This window comes from Herpailurus yagouaroundi, unplaced genomic scaffold, assembly GCF_014898765.1.
Source record: "Herpailurus yagouaroundi ecotype Mexico unplaced genomic scaffold, PumYag 199, whole genome shotgun sequence".
Lineage (NCBI taxonomy): Eukaryota > Metazoa > Chordata > Mammalia > Carnivora > Felidae > Herpailurus > Herpailurus yagouaroundi.
The window spans coordinates 12,490,027-12,507,884 of record NW_024412430.1 but is presented as its reverse complement, the minus strand read 5'-3'; the positions used below and the strand labels follow the sequence as shown (position 1 = coordinate 12,507,884).

Here is a 17,858-nt window from a genome sequence, read left to right as displayed (position 1 = left end):
TCTGAAGGAATGGCCTTTGCCTGGGAGTGACCCTGCAGGTGGGGCTGAGACTGTTACTTTCCTCTCGGCCCGTGGAGCAAATTATCTGTGTGACCACGTGCAAGCCATTCCTCTCTTGGCTCTCAGTTTTCTCATCTATAAATCTGTTGGTTGGTGGCAATGGTGGTCAAACTGGAATGCGTGTGTGTGTGTGTGGAGGGATTGTTGAGACGCGAAGACTGCTGGGTCCGCCCTCAGGGTTTTGGATTTGGATTTGGATCTTGTAAGTCTGGGGCCAGACCTGAGAATTTGTATTTCTAACAGGTTCCCAGGTGACGCTGGTGCTGTTGGTCCAGGGACCTCAATTCGAGAACTGTTGCCTAGGTGGTATCTAAACTCTCTTCCAGGGGTGCCTGGGTGGCTCAGTCAGTTAAGCACCTGACTCTGGCTCAGGTCAGGATCTTGTGGTTCATGGGTTCAGGCCCTGCGTCGGGCTCTGTGCTGACAGCTCAGAGCTTGGGGCCTGCTTTGGATTCTATGTTTCGCTCTCTGCCCCTCCCCTACTCGCTCTCTCTCTCTCTCTCTCTCTCTCAAAAATAAAATAAACATTAAAAAAAATTAAGCTCTGTTCCAGATAAGACAATTCTTGTTTTTATAATCGCACTATGGCATTGTAGGAAACACGATGGGTTGGGCTTATGAGCAGATCTTCTGCATTAAACAGCGGGGAACTCAGTATTTCTCCACTCCTACGTCCCAGGGTCAGATGCTGGAAGTTCTCGGCTTTGCTCTATGTCTACACTTCCTTTCGCGTTATCTAACTGCTCAACAGCAAACGTAGCAGGTGGTGACTGTGGCATCTTTGTACATTTCCCATTCCCTGGTTTATCTGACTACTTACTAACGCTTTGACAACAGCTTTGCTTGGGAGGAAGTTCAAGAATAAAGGTAAGGCCACCAATTCATCTCAGTTTTCCTGAGACTTGGTCTGGAAACAGAAAAGTCCTGCATCCCAGGGAACCCTTGGTCCTGGGCAAACAGAGATGGGCGGCCACCTTAACTAATGGCAAAAAATGGCATCTGCCTACTTTCGTTGGATTTTGCTAATCTGGTGATCATAAAACCGAACATAAATATAGATGAACTATTTTTTATTGTTCTGTGGGTGAGAGCTAAACTATTTGAGGGGTGCCTGGGTGGCTCAGTTGATTAAGCATCAGACTCTTGGTTTCAGCTCAGGTCTTGATCTCAGGGTCTTGAGTTTAAGCCCCACACTGGGCTCCATGCTGGGTGTGGTTGATGGGGGGGGTGGGAGGGAGGGGAGGGTGGGTGATGGGTATTGAGGAGGGCACCTTTTGGGATGAGCACTGGGTGTTGTATGAAAACCAATTTGACAATAAATTTCATATATTGAAAAATAAATAAAATAAAATAAAATAAGAAAACAACAACAACAACAAAAAAAAAACGATTTGAGCATCCTAATACCACATGCAAGGGTACCAGCAAAATGGCAGTTAAGTCTTCAATCCCTAAAACAAAAAATGATTATAGCAAAGGTTGCCCTTGACAAACCTTTACAGCACCCACCCTGAACAGTGTGCAAGGAACCCAATTTACTATCTCACGGACATTAACATTTGAGAGTTAGTAAGCTAAAGGGAGACTCATGGAAAAACCCATGTGCAGATGGCTGGGTATTCTGTTTATATCCTTAGCCGGTTAATGGCGATGGGTGCAAAATGCTTAGATGTTTCAGCTTGTCAGGAGGCCCCCCCTTCATTCTTCCAGGTGAGTCAAATCTTTATAATCTTAACACACGGAAAGAAGGCATTTGTCTGCTGTTAGGAGACTGCCAGGAAGCTCACCCCCTTGAGAGCGCCAGGAGGCGGAAGGTTAATGAAGCAGGTGGTCTAAGTGTGCCTATGATGTAAGTTGGCTACGCCCGGATCTTGCCCCAGTAGGAAAGACACGCTCCGCTAGCTTCAAAGGTAACCTCTGGAAAATAGGTCAGTTTGACTGCCAGAGTCTTATGGCAAGAAGAGATTAGAGGATAAGCTGCTTCTTAAAGTAATTTATGTTGCTTACCAGGCAACATTATTACAAGAACACCTTGCTCCTGACGTTACAGGAGACAGCCAAGCAGCTAAATCCTTTTTTGCTGAGCTACCGAAGAAACACTGTCTCAGCTGCCCTCTGAAATGAAAAGATTGGCTTCTGGTCATTGAAACCAGCAGGAACAAAGTCAAAAGAAGGCAAGTGCAAAACCAAACGCGATGGCCTGCCTTAAGAAAGCCTGGCTGCGGGCAAACCATGGCTTAAAAAAAATTTTTTTTTTCAACATTTATTTATTTTTGGGACAGAGAGAGACAGAGCATGAACGGGGGAGGGGCAGAGAGAGAGGGAGACACAGAATCGGAAACAGGCTCCAGGCTCTGAGCCATCAGCCCAGAGCCCGACGCGGGGCTCGAACTCACGGACCGCGAGATCACGAGATCCCGCGAGATCGCGAGATCGTGACCTGGCTGAAGTCGGACGCTTAACCGACTGCGCCACCCAGGCGCCCCAAACCATGGCTTTTAAAAAGAGGGACTTTGTAACCAGTCACTGCAAAGCCCCAAGCTAAGTTTCAGAGTAGGTGCAAAAGTTATTGTCAGCACCTGGCCCCATCTTTTTCACTTCTTTGAAAAGTAACTCCTGGTACCTCTCCCCAGACATAGGGTGCCTGGACTACTGAAAAGTCTGCACCCCCAGGCGCAGGCAGCACCCCCACCCCGCCACGCTTGATCTTTCCCTCACTTGGTCCAAAGTGAGCTGAGCGGAGGCTCCTCCCCTCCTTGCATGTTTCATAAACATTCCCCGTGGCGTCAGCTGTTGCAAACGGCTTACTGTGTTATCCTTCCAATCAGCATACTTAGATTTTAATAAGGGTCTTGAAAGACACTCAAGGGCTTAAGTAACTACCATAAAGGAGCAATTCTTGGGTGCCTGGCAGAGGAGAAATCCTAAGAAAGACACCCCCACCCCTTAGACCACACAGGCCGTGACTGGGGCGGGAGAATTTTTTTTTTAAATAGGATGTTCTGGCGAGCAGTTTGTAAAGTCTCTGAACTCATAAGTAAACCTGATTAGAATGAATTAAGTTTATTCGTTATTTGAGAGAGACAGAGACAGTATGAGTGGGGGAGACGGTAGAGAGCGAGGAAGAGAAAGAATCCCAGGCAAGCTCCATGCTGTAGGCTCAGAGCCTGAAGCGGGGCTTCATTTCATGAACCGTGAGATCATGACCTGAGCCAAAATCAAGAGTCGGTGCTCAAGTGACTGAGCCACCCAGGCACTCCCGATTACGAAGAGTTTTGGGGCACCTGGGTGGCTCAGTCGTTTAAGCGTCTGACTCTGGCTCAGTTCATGATCTCGCAGTGTGTGAGTTCAAGTCCCACGTTGGGCTCTGTGCTGACAGCTCGGAGCCTGGAGCCTGCTTCCGATTCTGTGTCTCTCTCTCTCTCTGCCCTTCCCTTTGCTTGCGCTCTGTGTCTCTCTCTCTCTCTCGAAATTAAATAGACATTAAAAAGATTTTTATTTATTTTTTAATTTTTTTTTTCAGCGTTTATTTATTTTGGGGACAGAGAGAGACAGAGCATGAACGGGGAAGGGGCAGAGAGAGAGGGAGACACAGAATGGGAAGCAGGCTCCAGGCTCTGAGCCATCAGCCCAGAGCCCGACACGGGGCTTGAACTCACGGACCGCGAGATCGTGACCTGGCTGAAGTCGGACTCTTAACCGACTGCGCCACCCAGGCACCCCTAAAAAGATTTTTAAAAATGAATGAATTTTGAGGAAGCATTTCCTGTCACTTGATCTAGTATTGAAATAACTGATACCTAATTATTGCCATTCACTTTTGTTGAGAACGAACTGTCCTCGGCTTACCTGCTACTGAAAAAGAAACTAATGCAGTGCTTCTAAAACCGTGTCTCTGGATGAGCGTCACCTGGGAACTTGTTAGAAATGCAAATTCTTGGGCTCCACTTCAGATCTATTGGATCAGAAACTCTGGGAGTAGGGTGCGGCCATCAGTATTAACAAACCCTTCGGCAGGGCACCTGGGTGGCTCAGCGTATTGAGGGTCTGACTTCGGCTCAGGTCATGATCTCGCAGTTCGTGAGTTAGAGCCCCGCGTCGGCTCTGTGCTGACAGCTCAGAGCCTGGACCCTGTCTCTTTGCCCCTCCCCTGCTTGCGCTCTACCCAACCCCCTCCCCCCCCAAAAATAAAAAACAAAAAAAAAAAAACCCCTCCAGGTACTTCAGAATGCATGGAAATTTGGAGAACCACTCACTGAATAGGAAACCAATTGGTCAAAAAATGGAGGATGAGGGACAGAGCCACAAAAGTGTGTGTGTGTCAGGAGGGCGAGAACGAGGAAGGAGAGCACTTTGATGGTGTCTATTATAAATCATAGTGAGAGGACACGGGCAGATCGTACTCACACTGCCCGGCTCTGTACCTTTTTGCTGGCTGGCCTTGGGGCTGTGGTCGAACTGGGAACATCGTTGTTGCCAGAGCCATAGTAAGACATTCGGTTGCAGTTACGATCAGCAATCTGGAAAACACAAACCATGATGTATCTGTCCACTGACACTGGTTCACTGCACAGATGAGCCTGCGGTCGGGGAATCACAACCTCAGAACTCATTTCCAATACATTTCTGCCTTTTTTTTCTCTGGCTACAAAGGAAAGACAATTGGCATAAATATAAAACAGAGCAAAGAATGTAAGGTCACATTTAATTTTATTGCTCCTGAGATAATCACTGTTAGCAGTTTAGTGTGTAGAGTGACCCATAGTTAAAACCTCGTTAAGAACATGGGCTGCCAGGGGCGCCTGGGTGGCGCAGTTGGTTAAGCGTCCGACTTCAGCCAGGTCACGATCTCGCGATCTGTGAGTTCGAGCCCCGCATCAGGCTCTGAGCTGATGGCTCAGAGCCTGGAGCCTGTTTCCGATTCTGTGTCTCCCTCTCTCTCTGCCCCTCCCCTGTTCATGCTCTGTCTCTGTCCCAAAAAATAAATAAACGTTGAGAAAAAAAAATTAAAAAAAAAAAAAGAACACGGGCTGCCGAAGTCCCTTCCATGTTGTGACTTTATTGGGAGGGCGTGAAAAATAAAGTGTGGGAACAGCGCCTCTCTGTGGGCTAGTATGGTACTGTCGTGGGCTCTTACAACACTGTATTTTAAAAATTGTCAAAAACCACTGTGGACAAAACGTTCTCCCCTTGCTACAACACGATTAGAAAATTCTTAACCCAATCCACATAGAAATTTAATAATTTCATTTTTATTAAGGACACCAGAATGATCAAGGCTGTCCTTGATAGCTGCAGGCTATTTCCCAGCCCTTCCCCCCAGGGGCCATCAGAAAATGCTAATGCTTAAAGGGACCTTAAATATGAGGTTGGACCATGGTGTGCTGGCAAAGGTAACAACCGGCTTCTGAGAGGGAGGAGCTGGTGTGCAGCATTTGCCTATTTCTGTGCTGTAAATGCTTTCATCATGGCAGATTTCGGGTTAACATAACGTCACTGAACAGAGCGTTGGGAAGAGATGTGTCCTAGCAAATCATTCTGTTGTATATCCTCCATACAAATACAATAGACACAAATGACCTCAAGAACACAGATAAGAGTAAAACGTCGTAAAATAGCGAGGAAGGGCGTTTGAGTACCACCTTTCTAAAGTGGAATAATTTTGGATTTATGGACAAGTTGCAAAGGTAGTACAGAGTTCTTGTGTACCCTTCTTTGCCCAGTTCCTCTCGATGTTAGTATCTTACATAACTATGATACCTTTGTCAAAACTGAGAAATTAACATGGGCTCATAACTAGCAACAAAACCACAGATTCAGATTTTACCAGTCTTTCCGCTAACGTAGAGTTTCAGTTTTAACATGCAATCCAAGATACCATATTACATTTAGATTATTTTTTAGTTAATACAGCTTATTTAATTGTTAGTTTATATAATTCCATTTTTGACAGTGTCTGTGGTTAACATCTGGCTCAGAACATTTCAGAAATTTGACCAATCAGCTCTCAGAAGCCTTGGGTTGATTCTGGAAGTCAAAAAAGGTAGAACAGAAACAATTTCATATGGTGCACACTCTAGATTGTTAGAATCTTTGGTAGTGGATCTCTAGGTAGTTCTTAAATTCATCCATGGTTCAGAAACTCCACAGAGACAAGGAAAAGGAGGCCCAGGACAGGATCAGACTTGCCCCTGACCCCTCAGCTGGGGGGGTGATAGAGTCGAGACCCAATTCTGGTCTCCAAATCATTCTTCTCACAACACACTGTCTCCAGTGGGCGGATTTTGTAAGAGAAATTATGTCAACACCTAGGAGTTTGATTTGTCATAATCAGGGGAAATGAAATTACTCTAAAAGCTTATCCATAAATCCATAGATAACTGGGGAAAAAAACTCAGATGGCAGCTTTATGGAAAAACAAACAACAAGACTGAATTATACACTCAGGAGTGTGAATTTCATGATTCTATCACAATTTTGAAAAAAATGTTCAGGTGAGACACATTCTACAAAATATCTGACCAGGTCTCCTCAAAACTGTCAAGGTCATCAAAACCAAGGGAAGTCTACAAAATTGTCCCAGCCAAGAGGTGACTGAGGAGACAGGACTACAAAATATACTGTGGTATCCCAGATGGGATCCTGGAACAGAAAAGTGGCATTAGGGAAAAACGGATGAAATCTGAATAAGATATGAAACTTTAGTTAATAAAAATAATAATGGATCAACAATAGTTAATTGTGACAAATGTACCATCCTAATGTAAAATGTTAATAAAAGAGAGACTAGGTAAGGAGTATACAAAAACTTTCTGTACTATATTCACAACAATTCTATAAATTTTCGAGTGTTACAAAATAAAACATTGTGCCAAGAAAAAGCAAAGAATTCATGGTAGGAAAACAGGATAGCCCAAGTCATCAACCCTCTCAGGATCTTGGTTTTTGTTTATAAAACCTGGCTTCGCTCTTTGGAACTATTATATGGGGAAATCAACTTATGGATGTGAATGAATATTTAAAAACAACAATGGCAACACTACCATTCTAGTCATCTGAAAAGCAATCAAAGTTACATTTGCTTCTTTGCAAACAGAATCCATGGACCCCATGCGGCTCAGCTATCCCCTAAAGATTTCCCACCAGTGGCAACTAACTGAGCAGATCTTCAAATGCCAGGCTTGCCTCTGCCCGTTGGCAGAATGGTCTCGATCACTTCCAAAGCCGAAGCCCTGAGAGCATCGGGCCAGCAGAGCAGGGGCAACGGTCCCGGTCGATTTCGTGCCGTTTTGCCAAGTTTCGGTGAAAAACGAAAAGAGCTCGCATCACCTTTCAGGGTTTGACACCTTCCCTACCTTTGACGACATGATGTTCTTTACCTCCTCGTCTGCTGCACAGTGTGGCCCCGCGAGGTCTGGATTACTACTGCTCATCACCCGTGCCTGCAGCAGCTTTGAACTCACGGCGGCAGCTGACGTGCGTCCAAAGGTATGGTAGCGAGGGTCAGGGAGGCCAGTGGGGGCCCCTGCACCCCGCCAGGTACCGACATGTCAACAGAAAGGGGATCAGAGTCACTTACTGTGCTTGAAAGGGGAAGGGAGGGAGTGGAACGAAAACCTACCCGATTAGATCTTGGAATTAGGGTCTTATATCAAATGCTGGGGGAGGTCCAAGGGGCAGTTGATAAGGTGGGAGGCAGCAGGGAGCTGGGAACACACACCTCATCCAAAGGCAGAGGCGGCTACTGAGCCAACCCCATGGCTACTGGAGCTTCTGATGGTTCTAGACAAGCTAGAAATGTGGACTTCTAAACTTATTAATATTTACATTAAGACAGCTTTAAAAGTCCCGCGAGGTGTTCTGAGATCTGAGAATCCAAGGAATCCTCTGAGCCTCATATCAGTTTTCACCGTGATGTGTACGTCTTCAAAAGTGATTATGTGAGTCTATGAGATATTACCAGTTCTGTAAAAGCTCAATCGAGGGGCACCTGGGTGGCTCAGGGAGTTAAGCGTCCGACTTCGGTGTAGGTCAAGATCTCATGGTTTGCGAGTTCAAGCCCCGCATCGGAATCTCTGCTGTCACCTCAGAGCCTGCTTCGGATTCTGTCTCCCTCTCTCTCTCTGCGCCTACCCTGCTCACTCTCTCTCTTTCTCAAAAATAAATAGACATTAAAAAAAAAAACTTACACAAAAAACCTCAGTCGAGATTACAGGTTTACTTGCAATGAGGCTGCGTGGACTAATAAAAACGGCAAGTTTCTTTGCTAGGTAGGACCTGGAGGTTTGTAAACTTGGTAATGCTACTTTTCATATCCTGCTGTCTAGAAGCACGGGCGATTCTTACCTCTGTAACTAATTGGGAAGACTGGAGAAAGGCACCATTGTTATTTCAAAAGTTTAGTTTGGGGGAATTGAGGACAGGGATTTCTTTTCTTCATAATGAGACGTTTAGGAAGCAGTGCTCACCACGACAGTCAGACATGTGTTGTGTCCCTGGTCATTATCATCCTAGCGTCCTACATTCCTGTTGTCATTGAGCCATCTTTGAAAAGAAAAGATCCTCGCCTGCATCAGAAATTACCCACCGGGTAAAGACCAGTGAGAGTCATCCCACCGGCGGAAAAAAAGAAGTGCCTACGGTATACAAAGAGGGAGCGAGGCAGGGAGGAAGCAAGAGGGAAAACTCTAGAAATAAACTTCTCAATTCAGCATTCACGTTCCGTTTTGTATCACTGATACAAAAATAAGTGACAAATGAACAAAATGGGTTTTACCTGGAAAAAAAGTTTCCGTGGAAGAGGTGATGTTGGGCATTTTCTTATATTTTTAATTACGTGGCGGTGGGGTGGGGGTGGGGAGGGGCCTGCCCACCAGATGCCCACACCGGGGGCAACGCTACCTGACTTGGGCGAGTCCCTGGGCGGCTCCGGCAGGCGGAAGACGTAGTGCACGTACGAGGCCAGCAAGCAGTTCCTCCCGTGCTGGTCCTTGGCCAGGTCCTTGCTGTTGTGCAGACTGTTGGCGATGGCCACGACGGACTCAAAGGCAAACTGGGAGAAGTTGGCTGAGGAACCGAGAGAAAAACGGGTGGCCTCATCATCAGTCGTTAATGAATCCAGGTGGAATGTTCTCTAGGGCTGGGTCCTCAATGGATCAGACGTAGAATGTTCTCCGGGGCTGTGCCAAGGAGTCGTCGCTGCCGACCAGCCGAACCAGGCAGGTCACCATGCGGGCCGGGGCAGAGTGAGCGGTTTCAGGGCCACCCTCCGCCCCGGCTGTGCTTACTGGGAACGACTTGCACATTTCCTTCTCCATCTCCCCCTGTGGCCAGGACTTGAGACGGGGTCTACTGTGGCTCTTCACAACAAAGACTTGAGACCGTCTAGACCCCCTTCCCCCTCTCAACCGTGCTGTGACCTGGTGTTACTCAGCGGGACCCGCACTGACATGAGCACTATCACCCGGGAGCCAGTTAGACATGCAGACTCTCGGGCCCCGCCCCGGACCTCCGGAGTCAGAATCCGCATTTAACAAGATGCCCAGGTGATTCTCAGGTGCGCTCGGGTCTGAGATGTGCTGTTGCAGCACGCAGATTCTTGGGGCCACAGATTAAACTAAAAAGGGAGATGTGGGGCGCCTGGGGGGCTCAGTCGGTTGAGCGTCCGACTTCGGCTCAGGTCAGGATCTCGCGGCCCGTGGGTTCGAGCCCCGCGTCGGGCTCTGTGCTGACAGCTCAGAGCTTGGAGCCTATTTCGGATTCTGTGTCTCTCTCTTTCTCTGACCCTCCCCTGCTCATGCTCTCTCTCTCTCTGTCTCAAAAATAAATAAACGTAGGGGCGCCTGGGTGGCGCAGTCGGTGAAGCGTCCGACTTCAGCCAGGTCACGATCTCGCGGTCCGTGAATTCGAGCCCCGCGTCGGGCTCTGGGCTGATGGCTCGGAGCCTGGAGCCTGTTTCCGATTCTGTGTCTCCCTCTCTCTCTGCCCCTCCCCCGTTCATGCTCTGTCTCTCTCTGTCCCAAAAATAAATAAACGTCGAAAAAAAAATTAAAAAATAAATAAACGTCAAAAAAAATTTTTTTTAATAAAAATAAAAAAATAAATAAAAAGGGAGATGTGTCGTGCTGTCCTCCGTAGTGGACCCGCCCAAATGATTGATGACTGTGTACAGTCTTGTTCAGGAGCCCCAAGCCCTCCACGGTTTGGCCCCACCCTAGGTATCCAGTCTTGTACCTTTTCTGCTCAAATTCAACTCCCTTTAAAATTTTTTTTTCAACGTTTTTATTTATTTTGGGGACAGAGAGAGACAGAGCATGAACGGGGGAGGGGCAGAGAGAGGGAGACACAGAATCGGAAACAGGCTCCAGGCTCCGAGCCATCAGCCCAGAGCCTGACGCGGGGCTCGAACTCACGGAGCGCGAGATCGTGACCTGGCTGAAGTCAGACGCTCAACCGACTGCGCCACCCAGGCGCCCCTCAACTCCCTTTAAAATGAGGTAGCTGTTCAGTCCCCACCGTGTGTCTTGCTCTGTCTCAGCTCTGCCATTTTTCTCATGCTGTTGTCCTCACCTGGAAAGTGCTCTCTGCTCGCACCGGCAAAATCCCAGCAGCCCTTCAATGATGGGCACAATCCCCCCTCCTCCACGAAGGCTCTGACACCACCCAGTACAGGGTTTCAGTGACACCGACACATAAAGTTCTTTGGCCGTTCCTGGGGGAACTGTGTCTCTCTGAGGAGGCATCCAGCCTCCCGGCATTCACCGGGGTGAAGTGCATTTCTCCTTTCTTGTCTCCCCACCGTGCCTTCCATAGTGCCTGACAGATGGGTTCTGAATAAATGCTGTACCTTAAGTGCCTCCAACTATTTGGTCCCCCAGGACAGGCAGCAACTTGCTACAAAGCTCAAAACAGGTGAATGAACACTCTGTCTAGCGAACAAGTCTATGTTAAATAGCTGGAACATACGGGGAACCTGGGTGGCTCTTGTCGGTTAAGTGTCTGACTCTTGATTTCGGCTCAACTCATCATCTCACGGTTTGTGAGTTCCAGCCCCGCGTGAGGCACTGAGCTGATGGCGTGGAGCCTGCTTAGGATTCTGTTCCCCTCTTTCTGCCCCTCCCTCTCTCAAAATAAATAAAAATAAACTTAAAAACACTAGCTGAAACAGACAAAGCAGGGTGCAGGTATGTGGGGGCATGGGAAGAAATCTGGGAGGGGGGTGAGCTTGCCAGTTTGCAGGAATCTATCCGGAGAGGCAACAGCTCCACGAACGACACGCTGGCCTGCCTGTGACAAGGATGTCTAACCTGTGGATGCACGAAAGAAGCATCCCAGGACACGATGCACCCGAGGGATTCTTCCCGGCTCTGCAGGCTACCTGGCATGTTCTAGACTATGCGTTCATGGCCCCTCCCCGCCAGCTCACTCATGTGCCACGGCCCAACTGTGTTACTTACTTCTCTTCTGACACTCCCAGGAAAGGGTCTTCCGATACTGTTTTCTGAACCTCTTTTTTTCTAAACCAGACATTCGGTTTTCTGCCTTTGTCTTGCGCATCTTGCTTGCACATTTTGGCCTTTTCCCCTCCGCCCCTCCTTCAAAGCCATCTCAAATACCGTCTTCTTCCTGGGACCCTCCTTCATCCTCCCAGATGGATGTTTTCACCACCCCTGCTCCGGTATTTAGCGTATGTGTCCCTATGAGGACTTCTGTCGGTCCTGCTGCTCTTTGCCATGTCCCATACGCTCTTGACTGTTCCTGCAAAGCCTACAACACCTAGCAGAGGACTGGAGCATGGGTGGGACCCAAAAGACATCCGCTGGACTGGAGGGCACAAGACCACATTAGTCCAGCTGAAAACAGCCTGAACAAAGGTGCCTCACAGCTGCTGGTCTCCTGCAGGAGTCGGGGGAACCGCCGGACCCAGGTCATACCTGACAATGTCCCCAGAGGAAGTCTTACACATCGTACTTAGTGCTAACGTGTTCAAAGTAAGCATTTAAAATATACTGTAAGACAGAAAAACCACTGAGTGGTTGCTGGGGACTGAGGGGAAGGGTGAATGGGGAGTGGCTATGGATGGGTAGGGGCTTCCTAAATTTAGGGCTGATGAAAATGTTCTGGAATTAGATACCAGTGACAGTTGGGCAACTATGTGAATGTGCTAAAAATCAGTGAATTGTGGGGCTCCTGGGTGGCTCAGTCAGTTGAACGTCTGACTAGTGATTTCAGCTCAGGTCACGATCTCACGGTTCGTGAGTTGGAGCCCCGTGACGGGCTCCTTGCTGACGGTGTGGAGGCTGCTTGGGATTCTCTCTCTTTGCCCCACCCCTGCACGCTCTCTCTCTTTCTCCCGCTCTATTTTTCTAAATAAATACATAAACTTAAAAAAAAAAAACAAATGAGGGGCACCTGGGTGGCTCAGTCGGTTAAGCGGCCGACTTCACCTCAGGTCATGATCTCGGGGTCCGTGAGTTCGAGCCCCGCGTCGGGCTCTGTGCTGACAGCTCAGAGCCTGGAGCCTGTTTCAGATTCTGTGTCTCCCTCTCTCTTACCCTCCCCCGTTCATGCTCTCTCTCTGTCTCAAAAATAAATAAATGTTAAAAAAAAAACCAAATGAATTGTATGTTTTAGTGAATTTTAAGATATGCATATTACATCTCCACAAAAAAGCGATCACGTTGAATTTCAATTTAGAGAGTTCCTTTCCTCCCATTTAATAGGAACTGTCTGACTTCTTGAAACCCTATTTCTTTGTTGGTCAAGAAAACAAATATCTCAGAGGTAAAATAAATCCATCAATTACAAGAAATGGAACTTGAAAGATTGCCTCCGATCATTCAGTACATACGTCGTTAAAAGCTGAAATTTTAAGCATCCTACATTAATGTGCATTTTTTTTTTTTTAACATCCAGGAAGTCTCAAAAAAAAAAAATCAGTGGACTTGGCTTCCCTGGACTCACGTCATCATTGGAAAGGAAGATAGCACCGCCCCTGTTCTCAGGATTTCCGGGAAGTCTTGGTTCCCACAACAAGGAGCCGCCCCCCTCCCCCGGCCCCGCAGGCCTCCCACCTGTCTGGCCGGCGATGACCATGGGCTGCACGGAGAGCTGGAAGAGCTTGTCCAGCACCAGGTGCAGGAACAGCACCAGCGGCTCCAAGCGGGAGGAGTTCAGGCAGATGAGGCTGAGCTTCAGCTCGTGCTCCAGTGACGTCTCGCTGATCTTCTGGTCCAGCACGCGGATGGGGAAGGTCACCTGGCTCTCCAGGGAGTGGCACAGGGTGAAGAACCTCTCCAGGTGGTTGTCCTAGGGGGGCAGACGGCACACGCTGCACGGGGCTCACCCCTCCGTGCTCACCAGGGGGTGCACAGACACACACAGCTCCAAGCCTCTCATCCCGCGTTCCAGACCAGGAGTTCTAAGACAAGGCTGTTTCACACTGAGGGTATGAACTCCTCTGTGCCATGGTATGAACAAAACAATCGCTTCTTTAAATTTTTTTTTATGTTTTATCTTACATTTGAGAGAAAGAGAGAGAAAGAGAGAGAGAGAGAGAGAGAGAGAGAGAGAGAGAGAAAGCATGAGCAGGGGAGGGTCAGAGAGAGGGAGACACAGAATCCAGAGCAGGCTCCAGGCTCTGAGCTGTCAGCACAGAGCCGGACGCGGGGCTGGAACTCGTGAACAGTGAGATCACGACCTGAGCCAAAGTCGGATGCTCAACCGGCTGAGCCACCCAGGTGCCCCAAAACAATCTCCTGATAACTATTAACTGAAGAAAACATGCTTTGGACTCTGGCATGGTTTGTAAGCAGAGGCAAGGACACCAGGTTAGACACGTTGCCAAACAGGGGGTCTGAGCACACGTAAAGTGCAGGCGGGGGCCAGAAAAGGAGGGCATGTCGAACTGGCATGGGGGAAAACTGGAGAGATGGCAGGATGACAGAGGGAAATGAGACAGCAGAAGAAAACGTTGCAAATGGGACCCCTTCGCACAACATCTCAGCCCGCAGGCAGCCGGGCAGGTCCTGGGTTCCTTCATCTAGGGGCTCCATATTTTTATGAGGTCTTCCTCATTTAAACCACAAATAAAACCTGAACAGGCCTGGAAGTCTCCACAAAGAACCAAAGGTCGTTTTTGTTCTGCCCATGCACAAAGACGGTCACTGATGTTTTACTGGACCCTGTCCTTACAGTTTTCTCTGCTGTACCCCTAGCTTCCTTCTGGCTGATCTGAAGTGGGCCTTGAGGTTCCTTACCTGGGTGTGAACCGAGGAAACAGCTTGCACTTCAATATTAAATACTCCCTTATGTCCTTCAGCCCATTTAATGGGAGGGTTCTGTAAAGGGACTTTCTGTGTTAAAGAAAAAAAAAAAAAAAAGATTAGCAATTCAGTCCCCTTTTCTGATCACCGACAAGCCGAGTGAAGCAACGTGACCCTGTAGATGTCACGGTTCTACAAATATACCCCCCCCCCGGAAGCCTAATCTGAGTGGTCCAGGAGTTAGGAGCCCTGAGTTCAAGTTCAGTTCTTCACAGAATTAGTTACTGTTACTTTGACAAGTCAAATAAACTCCCATTTTCTTATGCTGAAAGGAGGGATCAGAAGTGAGTGATGTGGGGCGCCTGAGTGGCTCAGTGAGTTAAGCATCTGACTTCGGCTCAGGTCATGATCTCGCGTTCATGAGTTCCAGCCCCGCGTCAGGCTCTGTGCTGAGAGCTCAGAGCCTGGAACCTGCTTCGGATTCCGTGTCTCCCTCTCTCTCTGCTCCTCCCCCGCTTGTGCTCTCTTTCTCTCTCTCAAAAATAAATAAACATTACAAAAAATTGTTAAAAAAAAAAAAAAAAAAAGAAGTGAGTGCTGGGTCTTAAACTCCCATCCAGCAGTGATAATCCTGGATTCCAGGGAGTAATACTGCAGCGATTTCCCCATTAGTCAGGGATGTCAAGACCAAGTGTAGAGTATCTTACAAGACATGAAATTTTAATGCTTTCAAGTGCCCGCAGTTCCTTTCCCTTTTAACACTGTGTTTCCAAATAGCAGTCCTGGTAGGCTCCCGCTTTAATTACTCAAAAGGACTCTTTTATATACCATTTATAGATCAGCAGTTGTTCAGTCCTTGGGGACTTGCCTTAAATTCCCACCAGAATTGTCATCCTCTAGAGACACCACCACACAGCGCTGAGTGAGCACCGCCCAGCCTGGCCCAGCCACGTGAGTGTGGGCATCTCCCGCCTTCTAATGGAAGGAGGCTTGCTGTATCTACAAGGGGAGGATGTGTGCATGGGGTGCGGACCCTTGGAAGTCCTCAGACAGACTCACAAATGGGGGCTCAAAGCTGGATCCAGCCCACAGACAAGTTCTGTTCGGCCCAGTGTTGGAAACTTTTCTTTTTTTTTAATGCTTATTCATTTCTGAGATAGAGAGAGAGAGGGACAGAGTGTGAGCAGGGGGCGGGGACACAGAGACAGGGAGACACGGAATCCTAAGTGAGGCTCCAGGCTCTGAGCTGTCGGCACAGAGCACGACGCGGGGCTCGAACTCAAGAACCGCGAGATCATGACCTGAGCTGAAGTCGGATGCTTCACTGCCTGAGCCACCCAGGCGTCACAAGAGCCCTTATCTTTTAAGATAATTGTAAAATATTTATAAATGAAATGATATAACGTCTGGGATTTGCTTCAAAGTAATACTGACTAATGCAAACCTGCGCCAGGCAGACAAGGGCACGAGAGCTGGTGCAGGGCCAGTGCCTCTGTGGTGACCACGGAGAGGCCACTGGGCTCCCTTAAAAGGGTGGACTGCAGCACTGTGCATGCGCAAGAGGTGGCACAGGAAACAGGAGGAAGCAAAGACTACCGACATTGGCATCTCGGGAGCAATAAAGGTATCCAACTGCAGACAGCGACAAGGGACCCAGAGGAGGAGAACCCGGCAACAGTTAGTGTGGGAACCTGCTAAAAGGATCTGTGCTGAGAGCAGCTGTTGTCGCGGAAGGGCTCTATCTGCCTTGCGCTTTACAATACGTTATTCTGTGAGTCCCTTTGTCGTGGCGAATGCAAGGCGGTGCTTCCTTGGGTGCAAGGTGCATTTGCCAGACATTCAGAACTGGGGATGCCTCAGTGAAGGGGGTTCCACGTCCACATCTGCTCCCATCCTATCAGAGCAACGTGCTCTCAGAACATGCAACACGCTGAGAGACGGCCGTCCTCCAAAACATGCTGAGCATCCTCAGTCACATCTAAGGGAATGAGAAGTGCCTCTGGGCAGGTGGTCCAAGACCATGGCCAGCCAGGAAAGGGCTCCTGGCTAACTTGGCGGTTACCTCTGCAGAATGCATGGAATAGTTGGGGGGCAGCTTTTCCAAGGCAACTGGGAGACAGTAGGATCCCGTTTGAAGGCGTTCATTTAAGAGAATTGGCAGCCACTGAAATAGATGATGTAAAGAATAAAGTGGTATTTATTACAGCACATAATTCTGGCAATTTATCTAGCTCACAATAATCAAATGCAACTAAATGATGATTAGATATTGACCAGGCCTCTTTGTGGCAGTAATTTCAGTCAAGTTCTTTGCATTTTAAATTCCCCGAGAGCTCCGAAGATAGTAATATCCATGATTTACTGCTTTCGGAGCCAAAGGAGTAGCATTTTTCTTTATAGCCAGTGTTTGTGAGTGTCTGAACAAGATCAATGTTTATCTTACCTTTTATATACACATATATATATATATATATATATATATATGTTTTTAAAGAAACAACTTTCTTCCCCTTGGGGAAAAAAGAGCTAGTTTTATATGTGGAGCATATATGTTAAACCTGGAAATAATGGACAACGCAATGCTTTTTTCTAAGTGAGCGTTCTTCCAGAATCTAGCATCCCCTAGCTCTCCCTTCCAGAAATATGTCATCTGCTACATCAAGTCATGTTTGCTTTTTGCTATCATCTGGCTTGGCGTATTTTGCTACTTCTAGCAGGAAAAAAAGCAAGTGAGTAGAATTTAGTTGCTGATCTCTGCAGGGACCTTGAGTCCCTCAACCGCAGGGTGAATCAGCAAGTTGAAAACGACTCACCGAATATCCCAGAAGACTTTCCACGGAGGCTCCTTGCTTCTGCTGACAGCTGATATGATAGAAGGTGAACAGGAGGTGGTGATGTACTGTGAGCTTAGCAGGAAGCTTAATTTTCACTTCTTCATAGAAGTCAGGAGACCTGTTTCAAAAGCACATTACACACAAACAACTTTTAGCAAGAATGATGACTTCTCTGACTATAAATTGTAAGGCCACAGTCCTTTTGCTCCTCAGAATTTGCCTGCTTGGTGTGTGGCCTTTTATTTTTTTAAATGTAATTTATTGTCAAGTTAGCTAACATACAGCACAGAGGGTGTGCTCTTGGTTTCGGGGGTAGATTCCTGTGATTCATCGCTTAGATACAACACCCAGTGCTTGTCCCACCGAGTGCCCTCCTCAATGCCCATCACCAACTCTCCCCTCTCCTCCACCCCCCGGCCCAAAACCTCAGTTTGTTCTCTGTATTCAAGAGTCTCTTATGGTTTGCCTCCCTCCCTCTCCGTTTGAAACTATTTTTCCCCTTCCCTTCTCCCATGGTCTTCTGTTAAGTTTTTCAAGTTCTACATATGAGTGAAAGTTCTACATATGAGATCTGTTTTTCTCTGACTGCCTTATCTCACTCAGCATAGTACCCTCCAGTTCCATGCATGTTGCTGCAAATGGCAGGATTTCATTCTTTCTCACTGCCAAGTAGTATTCCATTGTATATATAAACTACATC

General features: G+C 47.7%; 1 protein-coding gene across 5 annotated transcripts in view; it reads right to left on the bottom strand.

Moving 5' to 3' along the window:
* Positions 1–17,858, bottom strand: part of DOCK8 (dedicator of cytokinesis 8) — a 176,049-nt gene that overhangs the window by 69,711 nt on the left and 88,480 nt on the right. For 4 of the 5 annotated variants that reach the window (XM_040449418.1, XM_040449422.1, XM_040449423.1 and 1 more), the window contains exons 16-22: positions 17,138–17,276; positions 16,387–16,488; positions 14,319–14,414; positions 13,134–13,368; positions 8,962–9,126; positions 7,416–7,585; positions 4,485–4,580 (exon numbers count right to left, since the gene is read on the bottom strand). In XM_040449418.1, coding sequence (XP_040305352.1) covers positions 4,485–4,580; positions 7,416–7,585; positions 8,962–9,126; positions 13,134–13,368; positions 14,319–14,414; positions 16,387–16,488; positions 17,138–17,276 — 1,003 coding nt within the window. The remainder of the gene's footprint in view (positions 1–4,484; positions 4,581–7,415; positions 7,586–8,961; positions 9,127–13,133; positions 13,369–14,318; positions 14,415–16,386; positions 16,489–17,137; positions 17,277–17,858) is intronic. The other variant, XM_040449421.1, reaches the window with a different exon arrangement.